Source organism: Orcinus orca, chromosome 7, assembly GCF_937001465.1.
Source record: "Orcinus orca chromosome 7, mOrcOrc1.1, whole genome shotgun sequence".
Lineage (NCBI taxonomy): Eukaryota > Metazoa > Chordata > Mammalia > Artiodactyla > Delphinidae > Orcinus > Orcinus orca.
In genome coordinates this window covers 106,992,332-107,008,500 of record NC_064565.1, presented here as the reverse complement: position 1 = coordinate 107,008,500, position 16,169 = coordinate 106,992,332, and the positions used below count along the sequence as shown (strand labels likewise).

Below are 16,169 nucleotides of genomic sequence, written 5' to 3'. Positions count from 1 at the left end.
CCAGAAAACAAAACAAGAAAATATGATGTTTCTAATGGGGCATTTCAACCAAGTAGGGGGTGAAAGCACAACACTGGTAAATCTAGCTATCAGGATTAAGCTAATTTAGGGAAAATTCAACCTTATAGCGAACAAATCAAAAGGTATATTTCAGTCCACTTATTTTAAAAAAAAGTATAAAAAACCCAGTTTCCAAATGCTACAAAAGTATTACACTCCAGATTTTTTTTAAAAGGCTTTAAAAAATAAATTTAAAAAGTATTACTACCCTAGCTTCCAAATGTAGGGTCTTATTTAAAATGAGATCACAAACTCATATTCCTCTGCAGAGTCAGAAATCCAAATATAACATCAATTGGGCAAAGAGGTAAATTAGTAAGTATAATCCATAATAAATGAAAAGCAAAACTAGACTTTTTGATCACAATGCCAAAAATTTTTTTTCCCAAGTTATCCGCAAACTGGAATCAAAGACAAAAATTTTGGCTTTCAAAGTCTATCATACTCTTGTAATGGTAAAAATGATTTGGCAGGTTAAGGATAGGTTTCTAATCATCCTATCTTCTACTTAACACCATTTACCAAAATACTGCACTGCGTTAAGGGAGTTATCTCAATGGCAACGAAAAAGAGATCTTAACACTAATAAGTTCTGGGTCCCTCAGAAAATATCAGTGAATCTAGAGCTTATGCTGTTTAAGGAAATTTTGGGGATTTCCACCCCTCAATCCTGACAGCTGGGGTGTGCACATCCGATCTGAATACTTTGTTAGGCATACAGGAACCGAATTTCTGACACTGCAGGTAACTCCTGCACAAACTCTTCTTTCAACTTTCTGGCATCTGGTCAAGTACCCATCCCTAGTCCACATCCCTAGTCCAGTTCTAGGACGTGGTTATCCACCTAGCACCCCACGCTCCACCCCGAGACTACTCGCCTCCCGCCCTAGCTCAGCCCACCCCGGCCAGCCCAGCCCGGCGGAGCCGGACCCTGCCTACTGCAGTCCTACTGCTCCGGCTCTCCGAACTTCCCCCGCCCACTCCGTCCACGTGATCGGGGACCGCGCCGCGGTCCACCAATCAGCAGCCACCTCGCCCAGGATCCGGTCTCCAACGATCCCCTTTCAAAAAGTCAGCTTACACCTCCCGCCTCAGTCCCGCCCCTTTCCTACCTCCCCGCCCCTCTGGTCCCTCCCACCTCCCCAACTACCGGTTCCCCTTCTCTCCTCCCGTTGCCCCCTCCCGCTCCCAGGCTTCGCCCCGCCCAACCCAGGACAGAGCACTCGCCCTCTTCTCGCGAGATCTGAGCGTCCCCCGCAGCGGCCGTCCGCTTCCCCTTCTCGTCTTCCCACCCCCCTCCTCCCAATCTCTCCACTCTCCGGCTCTCTTCCCTCCCTCCTCCCCCCTCCACCCTCTGGGCCGGATCTCGTCTCGCTGAGGCGGAGGAGGAGAAGGAGGAGGAGGAGGACGTTCGGCCTGCGCAGTGAGATGTTTGTCCGTCGCCGCCGCCGCCGCCATCGCGGAGGAGCGCGATAAAGGGAGCCGAGCCGGGCGTGAGGGGCACCCCGTGGAGCCGCCGCGCCAGCGCAGCCCCCCAGCCAAGCCCGAGACGCCGGAACCCGAGCCGCCGCCGCCACCGCCGCGGCCGCCCAGGGGCCGGCCAGCTCCCCAGCCCAGCCCGTGGGCCGCGCCGCCGCCCCCAGCGTCGCCCCTCGCCTGCCCGCCCGCCTTAAATGTGACACCGGCGCCTCGGAGTGCGACCCGAAGCCGCCGCCGGGGAGGGGACGAGCACCATGTCGAATCTGAGCAAAGGCACGGGCAGCCGGAAGGACACCAAGATGCGGATCCGGGCCTTTCCGGTGAGTCTCTTCTCGGAGCCTGGGACCCCGGGTTGGGGGCCCGGCCAAGAGCCGCACGCGAGGCCCGGGCTGAACTCCCCCAACAGGCCGCAGGCCCGGCCTCCCCTCCCCCACGCCGCCGGCCGCGGGGCGCTAGCCTTCCCGGCAACTGGGCGGCGCGGGGCCCCGGCGCGGCCGCCCTCCCGGGCCGTTCCCCGCGCCCGTCGCCCGAGTCTGGCGCCGCTCCCCCGCCCCGGAGCTGCGCCTCCGGTCGCTCTGCGGGCGTCGGCTGCGGCTGGGGCCCCTTCGCCGGTCCCAGATTCTCCCCACGCTCCTGGGGTGTAGGCCCAACCCCTAGTACTCCGCTCCCGCTCGGTTCCCGGGACTCCCAGCCCTGCAGGTATGGGGACTGTCCAAGTCCTTCTTGTTTGGGGGGTGTGTGTAACTTTTCACGTGGGATTTCGCTGCGGTTGAAAAAATCACCCAGCCTAAAAGATGGCCAGCCCAACGATGAGGGGGACTGTCCTCTCCCGCTCTTCCCCTGTTCAGGAAGGGCTATGCCATCCACCTGCCCCCCACGCAGTGACAATGGTTCCACGTAATGCTCCATAGTAACATACCAACAACGTTCTGTGTGTTTACAGCATCTTTTATCCACAAGCTTCCAAAGCACTTGACAAACTCTCTTGTGCAGGAATTGCCTTGCCAATCAAAGGGAAATAAGAGAAAACAAATTGGACGGTTGGTTCTCCATTTCTTAGCCATGGAATCCCAAAAGAATGAGTAGTCACCACCCTGAGTTGCTTTACTCTTAGGGACAGCAAACGTAGTCTGTTTAGAAACTTATTCTTTTTTAGCATTACGTTGAGTCATACCCTTGCAGTGTTTAGTATATGGGGTATAACTTTGGATGTCATATCTGGTTCAGATAGCCAATGGCAAGCAATTACAGTGTACTATTGGAACAGAGGAGCTGGACATACTTGCTCATGTCGCTACAGTAACAGGTATATGTCAAGATAGACAAACTAGCAATGGAAAAGAAGATTTTAAAACAGTAAAAGTAGAGAAAGAACTTGGGTTTCCTTTCTTAGAATCACAAACACAGTATATCATGCAAGGAGGGAAAAGAGGGTTTGTATTCACTTCATGAAGCATGCTTTTTCTAAAGTGTAGTTTGCACTTTAGAGGGAAGACTTATTAATATAATTGTCCTAGTTGAGTAAGAAAGCGACCCAGAGAACTTGAGGACCTCTCTGAATTCTTAAAATTTAGAAGAAGGAAATACACCTTATGCAGAACTCTGAAGTTGTAATAATAAATATTAATATCAATGTGAAGAGTCTTCAGGGTTTATGTAAATAAATGTAGGATATACTCAGGAGAATTAAATGTTTTGATGCTCATTAAAGGGATTTTATATCTTTGAAGTTTTTTTTCTAAGTAATCATGAGAAAGTACAAAGAAAGTGAGAAATGTTGACAGAAGAGAACTGATGAACTTCATGTGCACGTTTTTCCTTATAATGAAACAATGAACTGGGTTTATGATTTTGTGAGTAATGTTAGTTCTCCTGCTAAACCAGTTCTGAATATTTTTAGCAGAATCTAGAATTACTCAGAATTTTAAATAGTTTAGTACAAGAATTTTTTAAGAAAAAATTAGCTATTCTTAAAGTCTGAGTTCTTCTAATTCAGATTATTACTAAAATGTGGAGTAGTTCACATCTGACATCAGCTTACTTATGTGGATATTCTGATTAACCAGTTGTACCTTTATGTGTAGTCAACTCTTTGATCTCTTGGTTTTGCCTGTTCCTACCTGTTCTTCCATTCCTTCATTCATTCAACAAATATTACTGACGACTGTGTGCCAGGCACTGTCCTAGGGTCTTGGGATATATCGGTATAGCTTGAAAGACCAGTATCCCTCCCTTCTGGATCTTGTATTGTTGGGAGGAAGTGGTGGGAGAGAATTTCATTATTCCTTTAGCTGAAGAGTATAATAGTATGTGACAAGTTACCACATACTACTGAAACTGATTTTTTTTTTTAAGCAGCATTATGGTCATGAGCTAGTTTAGACCCTTTCTGTCTAAAACTTGTTGCCCTCAAAGTTTTTCTAAAATCCTTAAATGAAGTTTGTAAGTGGCTAGTGTTTGATATTCAATACTTAATATCTGCTAATTTTTAAAAGCATTAAGATTTTTTTTTATTTCATAAGTATTAACATCACTCATAAGTAGTTCCTACTGAAAAGAACCATTATGTTTTTTAATGTGTAACTTTTAAAGTCATAGTTCTTTGAACCTTCATTCAGGATGGATACATACCTCAGTGGTGTGGTATTTCACTGATTAATTTGGTAACTGAGTGCTTCTAGACCTTCAGAATTTTTTTTTTATTCCAGGTTAGCAGTCTTTTACAGAACTATAGTCTCCATGGATTGCTAGTCAGAAGTAGTAAATGCATATTATTCCATAAAGAAAATATTATGTTCATATGTACTCGTGTGTACATACTTAAAACTGTTGTATTTTACATTACCATTTGAGATAGACAGTTACTCTAAGGGAAATTGCAGTGTAATCGAAAGCCTCACGTGCTCTTTTCAGAGTGTGTTTTATAAAATTGGTGTGTAAAAAGTATAAAAATATGTTTCGGGATTGTTTTGTTTTCATTGCAAAATAGTAAGTGAAGGTACAGGATATTTTGTAAATGTGTAAACCTACTCCAGCTATAGTCCCATCAGTAAAATCAGTTTCTGAGAAATTGGTTCTTTTTAAGGTGGGAAACAATGAAGAGCTTTCTGCACTTATAGATTGGTGATGGAGGAAATATTTATTCCAGTTTGTAAACTTTCCTGCAGTGGACAAAATACATATCATTTCACATCTTTTGGGGTTTTTTGGTACCCAAAGTAACAGCAAGGGCCACAAAACTTTTTTAAGGAAGAAGTCTGTAGTTGGGAAACTTCTGGAAACGATATGGATTTGGACCAAAGAATGCTGCCCCCAGAAGTTCCTGGTCCTCTTTCCTTGCTGTTGCCATGTGTCTCACTCCTGAGCTTTTATTCCACTATGTAGGATTAGTTGCTGTCAGGTGAACCTTTTGTCCTTATCTTTGAAAAGCCATTACTCACCATCTGTACTGTCCACTGTCCACGTGGGCTTGAAAAGCTTGATTGGTTTGGAGGGGATATGGTTGAATGGAAATACTGGTCTCTCCTCTGATTTGCCTTCTTGTCTGAGCCTTCAGAGTTTAGGAGACGTGTTATGAAAGTGATTGTCTTTAGAGTGTGATCTGGAAATGGTTTCAGTTTTTGGTTTATAGAAGCATGCTAAATCATGATAATGAATCTCTGGTTGTAGTGTCCACTCCATAGTTCTAGATGGGCTTCACAGAGCACCACCTGTGTGGCGTGAACAGTTACTGATGTAGAAGTTATTGTTAGATGGAACCCGCAAAATGACTGAGATTAGAAAGAGATGAATTTTAAGATCATTTGTGATGTACTTAAATACTTAAGAGGACAAGAATTTAATGACAAATGGGGACAGTTAATGTTTTTTTTTTTTTCCTGGCTATAGTGATATTTGCTAGATATGGAGGAACAGCTTTGATCTTCAAAATAGGTTTCTCTTAGGGAAAGTAGTTGTTGCCTAGAACTAGCTGGACTGTACATAGAGAAAGGCTGAATAATAGTTTTGGAAATCACACAGGGCGGGGAATTAACTATAAGTTTGTTTTGCATTCTCTAGTGTTTTGTTACAGAGATGTTATGGAGTAAGATATAACATTCATTAAAGTGTTGCTTTCACTTAGACTGATTTTGTTCTGTTTAATGGTTTTAGGACAGTCAGCTGTGTTGTAGCTGTTAGTACCTCTCAGGCTTTAGAAGTTTAAAAATAAAAAGATAAAGTAGTTATCTATAAAAGTATATATTTTGCGTTATCTCCCTAGAAAGTTCACAGGAGCCAAGAAAATTATTACTGCCAAATTATTAATACTAAAGTTACTGAATTTGAAACAATCTTAGTAGTATAGAATATAATGTGAGAATTTGGCCTTTTAAATAATACACTAGTCACAAAGTTCTTTCAAACAAAATAGAGAAAGTGTCATTTGTACATCATTCATTCATTAAATGTAGCTAAGTAATAATAGCATTTCTCTATTTCAACAAGAATATATAATTAAGACTAGAAAAAGTAGTATGTCTTCCCTTTGTGTTATAAATTGGGAGACCTTAGAGATAATTTTTTGCTGTTATCTTTATTCAAGAGTATCTGGGTGTTAACAGTTTTGTTAGATTTTTATAAAAGTTATTGGACAATTTGTAGTTTTAAATAATGGAACTTTGAAAATAGTTCTTGTTTGTCCATTGTAAAGTCAGCAAAAAAGTAAAAGTGCTACTAGTAAGAAATCACTGAGATAAAACATGAAGTACATTTAGTGTCTTTCTATTGTGAAAACTATTCAGTAGTAGTCTGTCAAAGCTATGAATTCATTTTAGTAGCTTTTCTAATTAGAAAAGTGATGCATATTCATGATAGAAAATTTAATAAGTATCTAAACTTATAAGTAAGGAAATAAATATCACCTGTAACCCTGCCACTTGGAAATAAGCCATATTAACATTTTGATGTGTTTCCTTTTAATCTTTCATAAATGTATAAGCACACAGTAAAACTGAGGTACGACCTTTTCATATGCTGCCTTTTAAAAAATATATAGTATCTCACTGTACATTTATTTCCATGTTAAATATATAGAAAACATGATTTTGGATGACTGGGTAATACTCTCCAGTACCTTGGCTTATACATTTCCCTACTGACAGGTATTTTGATTGATTCCAGTGAATTCGTATTTTCTCTGTTATAAAGAATGCAACTGAGACTATTTAGGCACATAAATATTTGAGCCCATCCATGATTATGGAATTACTGGGCTCGACATAATTGATACATATTACCAAATGGACCTCCAGAAGGGTAGGAGTAATAATAGTACCACTCACCGAATGCTTATATGCCATACAGTTGTTCTCTGTACTTTACATGTGTAAACTAATTTCATTTGCACAATAGAATACTACTATTATCATCTTTTTTTACCTAAGAGGCCTTGAGAGGTTAAGTAGTTTGCTTAAGATCACTTTGCTTGTAAGTGGCAGAACTAGGGTTCTTTCTAACCTAGGTAGTCTGGCTCTAAAGTGAATGCTTTAAGAATTAATTACATCTCTCAAGCTTGTATCAGTAATGTCTACCATGTAGCAGTGTCTTAGCTAACATATCTTTAATTTTGTAGGTGAAAAAAATAGTACTTCAGTGCTTTATTTTGCATTTCTTTGCCTACTTGTAAGAGTAAAACTATGGATAGTCTAGGGAATTTTCATTTAGTTTTACATTAGAGTATTCAACATATGTTTTAGAAGTATGACTAAAAAGTAAAGAGACTGAGAGCATAATAGTTAAGAGGGTGGGCTCTGGACTGTCAGAGTTTGAATGTCAGCTCCACCTCTTTCTAGTTGTGTTATCTTTAACAAGTTACTTAACACTTCTAGCCTCAGTTTTCTCCTCTGTAAAATTAGAATATTTATAAGACCTATTTTACAGGGCTGTTGTGAGATTAAAAAAAAAAGGTATTAGAACAGGACCTAGCACACAATTAACTATTGTTATACCAACATTTAGCCGTGATTATGCCACAGTTTATATATTAAAATTGAATGTTATTTTTGCAAGTAATTTTATTTACTGTACAGTTATTTTAGTGATGCCGCCATTTTTTGGTGCTTACATTTTTAGAACTTACATTTTGAAAAGCTTACAGAATCAATCTGTGAACCACATTAAGAACTCAGTGTCAGGATATAGGTTTGGTACCACTGGGGTGCTTCGAAAGAATGCCACTGGCTCCTGGATGAGGGGTAGATTCAAAAGAGAAGATCCAGTAGTGATTATCACATAATCATCGGAATAAGTATGTAATCTTTCTGGGGTAACTTTATTGAAGGAGTAAACACTCATTTGGTGTGTACATTCTAATATGTACATTAAGTGTTTATCTAAAAATACATTTTGTTTTTATTTCCTTCCTTTTTTTCTTCCACCCTCTTTTTTGTTTCACTCATGAACTAGGCTGCGGTCCCTGCCCAAAGCTTATACCAGACACCCTTTTGAACCTGGAAGTACTTAGCATAGTGTTAGACACAGTGTGGGTGGTTAGTGAATGATCGATTAAATGAGAAACTAGCCCTTTAAGACAAACCATAGAAATTCATTACTTAGGTAAATCGATGCAGGTAGTACTCCAAAATGTTTGAACTCTTTTCAGCTGTAAGTGAAGTCTTAATTTGTAGGTCATTAATGATCATGTGGCACTTCCCTTAAAGGTTAGTCAGTCTAATCTCTTGAAACTGTAATGACTTGAAAGTAAAGGTAGTATGTACTGGCAGTAACCTTGGATTGGCGTGTCAGAAGACTTAATCTCTGGCCTAGTCTTTTCTGTTTACTAGCTGTACTCTACATTTTTTCCTTCCACCATGACACCTTCCTCCCAGCCTGTTAACTATACATGGTGATCCCCTACTTCCATTGCAGGTTGACTACCCTGTATCATCAGCCTGTTCTGTGAATTCTTTTCATCTGAAATTTACCTTTGCCCTGAGGATACAGGCTTATATTCTTGAATTGAGGTATCTTTTTTCCTTATAATCTTTGAATCACTGGGCCCAGATGCCATTCATTGCCACATCTGTGATCCTCTTGTGTCTTGGGCCCTCGTGAACTATTTTTTTGAGTGCTTCCTGTGACCATCTCCTAACTTCGTACATATGCTCCCTCAGTCACTGAAGACTTCAATACCTTATTTACAGACATTCTCTGTAGCTTAAATTGTAACTTTATCCAGTGCATGTGGGCAGAGTCATTCTTCTATTCATTCTAAAGTATGTTTATTGTGTGTTCCTACTAGAGGTCTGGCACTAAATATACAGTGATGATCAAACAGATCTGGCCTCTTCTGTATTACAGTGATCTTCACTTTGTCTTGGAGCTCGTCATCCCGCTACTTTAGAAATCTTAAACTTCAATATTACATTGTATCCTAGCTCCTTCATTTATTAGATGTAGGACTTGAGCAAGTCACTTAACTTCTGCCTGTTTTGTTCTCTCTCTTGTAAAAGGGAGAAAACAATATAGTACCTACCTCATAAGATGGTTGTAAGGATAGAGTTAATACATATAAAGCTCTTAGTGTCTGGCACATAGTAAGCATTATGAATAAATACAGACTGTTATTATTTCATTATTCTATCCTACTTGCTGCTTGTTTCTTTCTCACATTAAATGTGCTCTTGGATTTCAAGAAGACCCCTTGCATTCTCCCAGGCTGTGGCGCCTGTTGCTAGTTGCCCCTTCTTTCCTGCCTCCCAGAGCGAGGCCAGAAATATCAGCAAAAAGCATCTTGAACCATTCCATTCATCTGCCTTCACTGCTCATATTTTTTAGACTATTGTGCACTCCTGGAGAAAATTCCAAGACTGTGGTCTCTAAGCTAGTTGGACTCTCAGTGCCTCTGGGCGATATTTTTGTGTCCCTGGTAAACTCCCTCTCCCCTTTCCTGCATGAGCTATTTCAGACTTTAATCACTGTCCTTAAGCTCTTTATTGAGAGTTCTCTTATCTCTCTTTTTCAGGAAACTTAACTACTAAAGTTATCTTGTGTAAGCTTCTCTTTCAGTTATATTCATTAACCTGTATCTTTACTCATTCTCAGCTCCTTCCCTTGGGTCTCAGAGAAGGAAGATGTTCCTTTTTCTGTCTTCCCTACCATGGTAACTACCATACCATCTCCCTTCATAGCCAAAATTCTTCAAATAGTCAGTATCTCCTTTATTAGAACATGATTTTCTTTAGAGGAGGCAGCAGGTCTTTTTGTATTGATCTTTGTCAGTGCTGCACAGTAGTAGCCAACAATGTTGAATGAATAAACTGACAAGACTGGTTTGTTTTCTCATCTTTAAGATGGGAACTATGGCAATCTTTCTCACAGGTTAATTGTGAGGGTTAAAAGAAATAATGTCAGAAAGTGCTTGCTAATAAACAGTGGCATCATTGAGACAGTTAAAATGATTTTCTAATCATAAAGTTAGTATTTTCAAGTAAAAGTAATATGTTTCATGTAGGACATTTATTTTCAAACTCTTATAGGGTCTCCAGGACCTAGGAGGAGTGGAGTAGGTATCTTCAGAAGTTTCCCTCTCTAGTCATTTAGAGCAGTTTGTACATTGCTCTATGTGTAGAAGATTTCTTTTTAAAAAGTTCTATAACTATTGCTTTAAAATCACTGTCATTAATCAAGCCTTTTCAAAGTTGAGGAGAGTCCTACTTTCCCAAGTTGGTAACATTAACCAACTGAGAAATTGAGAACTGATCCTGTAGTTGTTGCAACCACTAATCCAGAGCTTTTGCTGCTAGAAGAGCTTTTGCTCTTTATTTTTTTAAGTCAATTTTAAAGTTGAAAATTAAGTAAAATTTCTTAATTTGACTTCCATTTATCTAGTGATCATTGAGAAAGGAATGGACCTGAATTTGCTCTTTAAATGAGAAAGGTTACTGCTAAGCAAATGAATAAAGACTTCAAAGGGATATCTTTTACCTACTTTAAGAAAATACAAGATTCCTTAGAGACGGTTTTCTATAAAAGCAAGCCGTCATTGCTAAGAGGAATGCTTTAACGTACTGATTGCAAGTCATCCTTATCTAAAGCAGCTCTTAACTGAGCAACACTTAGCCTCTTCTATTTGCCCTGTCCTCTTGAAAGTAATCATGAAAAATTCTTTTTCTCCTTCCCTTTTCAATTTATTTAATAGTATGAGAAGTTGCTTTATAAGATGAGTAACTACAACTTGTTCAGTGTCTACCTTGTGTTAGGCTCTTTGAACTATAATTATCTCAAATTCTCAGAACAATCTTTAGATGTTACTTCTGTTTTAAATCTATCCTGGAGCTCAGAGAGACATAGTAAAATATGTGTATTACATATATACCTATGGAAGGGCAGAGCTGGAATTCAGATCCCAGGTGTATCTGTCTCAAAAATTCATGTTCTTTTCATTACACCACACTGCCTTAATTATATTCCGTTAAGAATTTGCTAGATTCTGAAATATTTACTTTCATAATAGGAATATATTGGAAAGTTAATTCTAAGCTTGCCGTTTAAATGATTACCCAGGGACAGATCTAGGGCCCCTGAAGCTTATACACTGCAGTACTCTCTTTATAAAAAGGATTCAAAATTAGTTTCCAGATCTTGGAAGGAGCTTTTGCAAGCTTTAAACCTCACTAGATTCAAAGTATATGCACCTCTCATAAGAGAATACATGTTATAAAAACTTTGAATACATGTTATAAAAACTTTGAATCGATGGATGCCTATGTTGTTCAGTAAAATTTTAATATATAAATTGCTTAAGGGGGTCATAGTGTGTATTGAATAAAGCAGTCAAAATCATAACCAATAGGAAGGATATATTAGTTGACGTATTTCTTAGTTAACACTTTCCTTTTTAAGTTAAAGACTGATAGTACACATTTTTAAACTTTTTTCAATTAGAAATTTATCTTGTAAATATATGTTTAGGGCTTCCCTGGTGGCGCAGTGGTTGAGAGTCCGCCTGCCGATGCAGGGGACACGGGTTCATGCTCTGGTCCGGGAAGATCCCACATGCCGCGGAGCCTGCACGTCCAGAGCCAAATGGAGAGGCCACAACAGTGAGAGGCCCGCATAGCGCCAAAAAAAAAAAAAAAATATATATATATATATATGTTTAGAAAAAAGTGATTTTATGTCTTTCAGAATGTATTAAGAAGTAGTAGGTTAAACAATGAAATGAATTTTGAAGTACGAAGATCAGGTAGTTTAAAATAAGCAAATGAGACATGAAAGAAGTGTATTATTTTGATGAACGTTACCATTAGCCAAAAAAACAAGTAATTTATTTGGTCCTATTTGTTTTCATAGTTTAATTTTTAAGAGCCAGAAAGGACTTTAGAGAGAATATGTTCTAATCTTATTTAATACATGGGGAAGTGGAGAACTGGAGAGGGTGATTTTACCCAAAGGATACTTACAGCTTGAATTTATGGAAGAACCATGACTAAAAGCCTTATTTCTGGTTAAAAGCTCTTTTCTCTAGACCAAACTGAAATAAGCATATAGCCTTAATAATTCAGTGTTAATATTAGCCTGTTAATTATAAATTGATTTTGTAATATCAGACACTCAGGTGATTTGAGTTGACATGGTGTAACGGAAGGGTCCTTAGCTCAGGACACATGGATTCCTTCATTGCTCTAACTAGCTGAGTGATTGTGGATAAGCTACTTAGCTTCAGTTTCTTCATTTGTAAAATGAAGAGATTTTAATTTGGGGTTTTCTTAGGCTTATTTCCACTCTTAAAATTTCAGTCTAGAAAGCGAATGCTGGTGTGTTCTCCTTTGCTTTAAAACATTTTGTGATGTTGCAAATGTCACCTATCTTTTCAGCCTTAGAATAAGAATGGTATATTTCAGTGGTGATGATTAAATGCTAATATGAAGCAGTGGAAAAGTTAGCTATGTTCTTACATACTTCTTTTTGTGTAAGTTGGTAGTTTTAGAGAAATTTTGAGATTTGATATCAGATTTTTGTAATAATTTTATGTTATAGGCCTTTTGCTGTCATATCACATTTAGTTTATGGTTAGGTTCATTCAAAGACAGAGCTAACTGTGGCAGTTCGTATTGTTTTACATGTTTTTTTCTCTTTGGAGTGTGTGTAGCTGATTCTGGTATAAACTACTTTGTTATTGTCCAACAGTTTTATACATCTTTACACTTTATCATAGTTTTAGAAAAACTGGGTTTATCCATTTCAAAAAAAAATAGCGATGTAAGCTAAAGAGAACAAAGTATTGTCATTTTTTATTAAAATTCATAGTTTTAGATTGTAGGATAGAAATATGGAACTCAAACATGCACTTAGATATGAAGTATTTTTTGTCTGTAGCATTACTACTACTACTTTGAGATTCCATCCAGAAATATATGATTCTTGCTTTTCTATTATTTTTGTTTTCCAGATGAATGTTTAAGAGCTAGTTTATACACGAGCCCTTACTATTATTGAGATTTAATAGTATATTGAGAAATACAGCAAATGTTTTTATAATTTTAAAGTGTTGATCTTACAGATGTAATAACTAATCTTCTTAACAGGGAGAGTCTCTATGTTTGAAGAGTTCTAGTCAAGATGAATATTGTATTCTCTGGATAAAACGTGTTTCAGGGTGCCAATAACATCTCTTTATATCAGCGAAAATAGCACCAATAGGAGAGTGACAAACTTCTTGACTCAGGGAGAATACTTATGATTGCATATTATTTTTTGTGGTCATCATCAGACTATGAAATGTTACATATACATTTTTTCACATATGCAAAGACCATTCACAGAGATATCGTTGAAAGAATATTGTTAGTACTCTTAAGTCACTTGTGACTTAACTGAACTTTAACAGGCTAATGTGAAAGCTTGAACTTAGTCTTTGAAAGAAATGTTCCAGATTTTTAAATTGATTTTTGAACAGCCTACTCATGTTGAGAACTGAAATGCAGATTATAATAATTGAACCGTCTGTTGATGATTTAACTGTCTCATTGTAAATGTTACTGTTCTGTAATTTAGTGATATTAGAGGCCAGTTGAGTGTAGCTCAGCCTTAATTGTGATTTCATAGCATTTTCCCGGGCTACTATGCTTTTCTAATTGATAATTGTCATTATCAGTCGTTACTTTCGGCAGCACAATTCCAGCACAGAAGGCTGTATGTTTCTTCCTTGTAGTAAAGAAAAAGAAATTTATTGAGCAAGTGATGTGTGTCGGATGCTTTCACAAACTTTCTTAATTGCCATACAATACACCATTTTCTCCCATTTCTCTTGTTACAAGCAGATGAGGAAAGTGAAGTTTGGAAGGTTAAATAACTTGCCCAAAATCTGAATGTGTCCCACTGGGCTGTTTCCTCAAAGCTTGGATCTTTGGCTATCTTTTGATGGTTGAGGATGTTTAAAAATTAACTGATGAATAAATGGGATTATTGGAGATGTCATAAGTCATTGTGTAGCCATTGGTCATCAAATAGGTTCATCATCATTACTAACTCTAACGGGACTGCATTCAAATCAACTAAGAATCATAACATGTATTAAAAAGGATACAATAAAATAAGGGAACAGAGACTTGATATTAGTCTAAGGTGCTTATAATCTGGGAGGGAACTTCCTTACAAAATTTATGGCTTAGTTGTATTTATCTAGAATATTGCCATTCCTCAGATATTTGTACCAAAGCAGCTGTTTTGAGGCTGAAGCTCAAAATTAAGATCAAGCATTTTTCCTTGTTTATTTTTTTTCTAGCTGTGTCATTCTGAATTGCCTGGAATTTCAAATTCTCACCCTTTTCCCCCACCCACCCTGTTCTAAATTTCTTGTAGAAAATTATTCACAGGGGACTAAAGACTTTTTGTCCTTTGTATGTAGTGGATGTGAAGAGTACAGTTCTCTTCCTTTTAGTTTTAATTGGCTAATGCTGTAGTTCTCCAGCTCTCAGTAATTACAGAACCTTCAAGATGTGTAAGTGTATAATAGACTGACATCCTTTTAAATGCAGCATTTTGAAGGTTTATGTTTTTATATCTTTTAAGTAATGTAGATGAAAAACCAGAGATGTTTGTGAAAGAAAATAAAGATTGTTAGTGTTATTTTTGTTATTGATACTTACTAGTGAGGGGATTATAATCCTGGATTGGGGACAGGGAAGTGGGCAGAAGTCACTTTTAAAAAATAAAGTCTTGTTTGGTTTCTAAGAGGTCTCACTAAACCATGGACATTTAAGAATACTCAATTATATCTTTCCTTTGAAAAAGAGCTTTTGTTTCTTTTCTTGCTAAATGAATTTACTTTGCTGAACACTTTGTAACTTGAGCTTGTTGGGGAAAGATGCAGTATATATCTAAAATAAGCAGACATTAAATGTTTGTGTATATACGTATGTGTGCATTTTATCATTTTATTGTTTTGCTGAAGCATTGTTACCAGATCCCTTCCTGAGTGTATTTGTAGTTATTGCAACCTGAGTAAGTCAGTTTCATCAATGGGATTAAAATCCTGCTCAAATACTTTGGAATATTACTTTAAAGTGTTAGGGCTTTTAAATGACTCTGAGTGAAGTCTAGAGTGATGTTTTTAATGGTTAACATTGATGACTTAGAGTTTATCATCTAGTCCTTTTAACTTTCATTGACAGTTAATGTTGTATTCTCTATCAAGGATAGGTGAGAAATTCACCCATCAATTAATCAGTAATGTAATTATTTTGCCACTGCTCATTTGATGCCAGGACCAAAGCGGGTATGTAGCAATATGTACTTGAAGCCTGTTTCCTTGGGTGTATTGTTTTTGGACTTATTTGATTTGGGGAAAGACTGTAACTTGTAGATCTCCTCCTGAATAGCCTTTTTTTAATCCACTATTTTCCTCCTAGTTAACATTTATTAATAAAGTTAATGATTAAGCAGCCTTTTGAAGCATTTAGTTAGGTGAATGTGAAAATACTACTTGATATATGAAATTTGAGAGTCTTTTGCTTGTACATTATTGTACTTTATTTCTGTTTGGAAAATATATTATTTTAAAATTACATTAATCGTTACATCAACATGTTAAATTATTTTTCAGTATCATTGTGCTTAGTAATTCAAATGTTCATGTTTTCAAAATTACATTGGTATAACATAGGTAAAACAACATTCCCCAGACATTTGTTTATGGCCTTCTAAGTAACATTGGAGAAAAATGCACAATCCCTCAACTATCTCATAGTCTAATGGAGGAAAAAGATTCACAAACAGATAATTATGCAGCAGTATGGTAGGGTAGTGATAGATATAACCCGAGTATTATGAAAGAGCTGAGAAAGAGTTGTTAACTTTGCTTGAGGAGGTCAGGGAAGGATTTTTGGAGGATGTGACACCTGAGCTGTGTTCAGAAGCTATGTAAAGAATCAAAGAGGCAGAAGAGGGGTGTATAAAGAAGACATGAGAGGGTGGTGTGTGGAGGGGAGGTGTGACAGTGGACAGGAATAACCACTGGTTTAATGTTGCCAGGAAGTGAATGTAAGATAGGTAGTAGTTAGTGAAAGATGAAGTTAGAGAAGTAGGCATAGACTGACTAGATCATGAAGTGTTATGTTCCCTTTTAAAGCACCCCCCCTCAGTTGCTA

General features: G+C 38.0%; 1 protein-coding gene across 2 annotated transcripts in view; it reads left to right on the top strand.

Annotated features, from left to right (window-relative positions):
- The first annotated feature begins 1,452 nt into the window (after nucleotides 1-1,452).
- The window catches only part of CUL3 (cullin 3), a 97,556-nt gene continuing 82,839 nt past the window's right edge, over nucleotides 1,453-16,169 (top strand). Inside the window, exon 1 of one of the 2 annotated variants that reach the window (XM_004262640.4) lies at nucleotides 1,453-1,859. In XM_004262640.4, the coding sequence (XP_004262688.1) occupies nucleotides 1,794-1,859 (66 nt within the window). In that variant the 5' untranslated portion in view covers nucleotides 1,453-1,793. The remainder of the gene's footprint in view (nucleotides 1,860-16,169) is intronic. The other variant, XM_033426576.2, reaches the window with a different exon arrangement.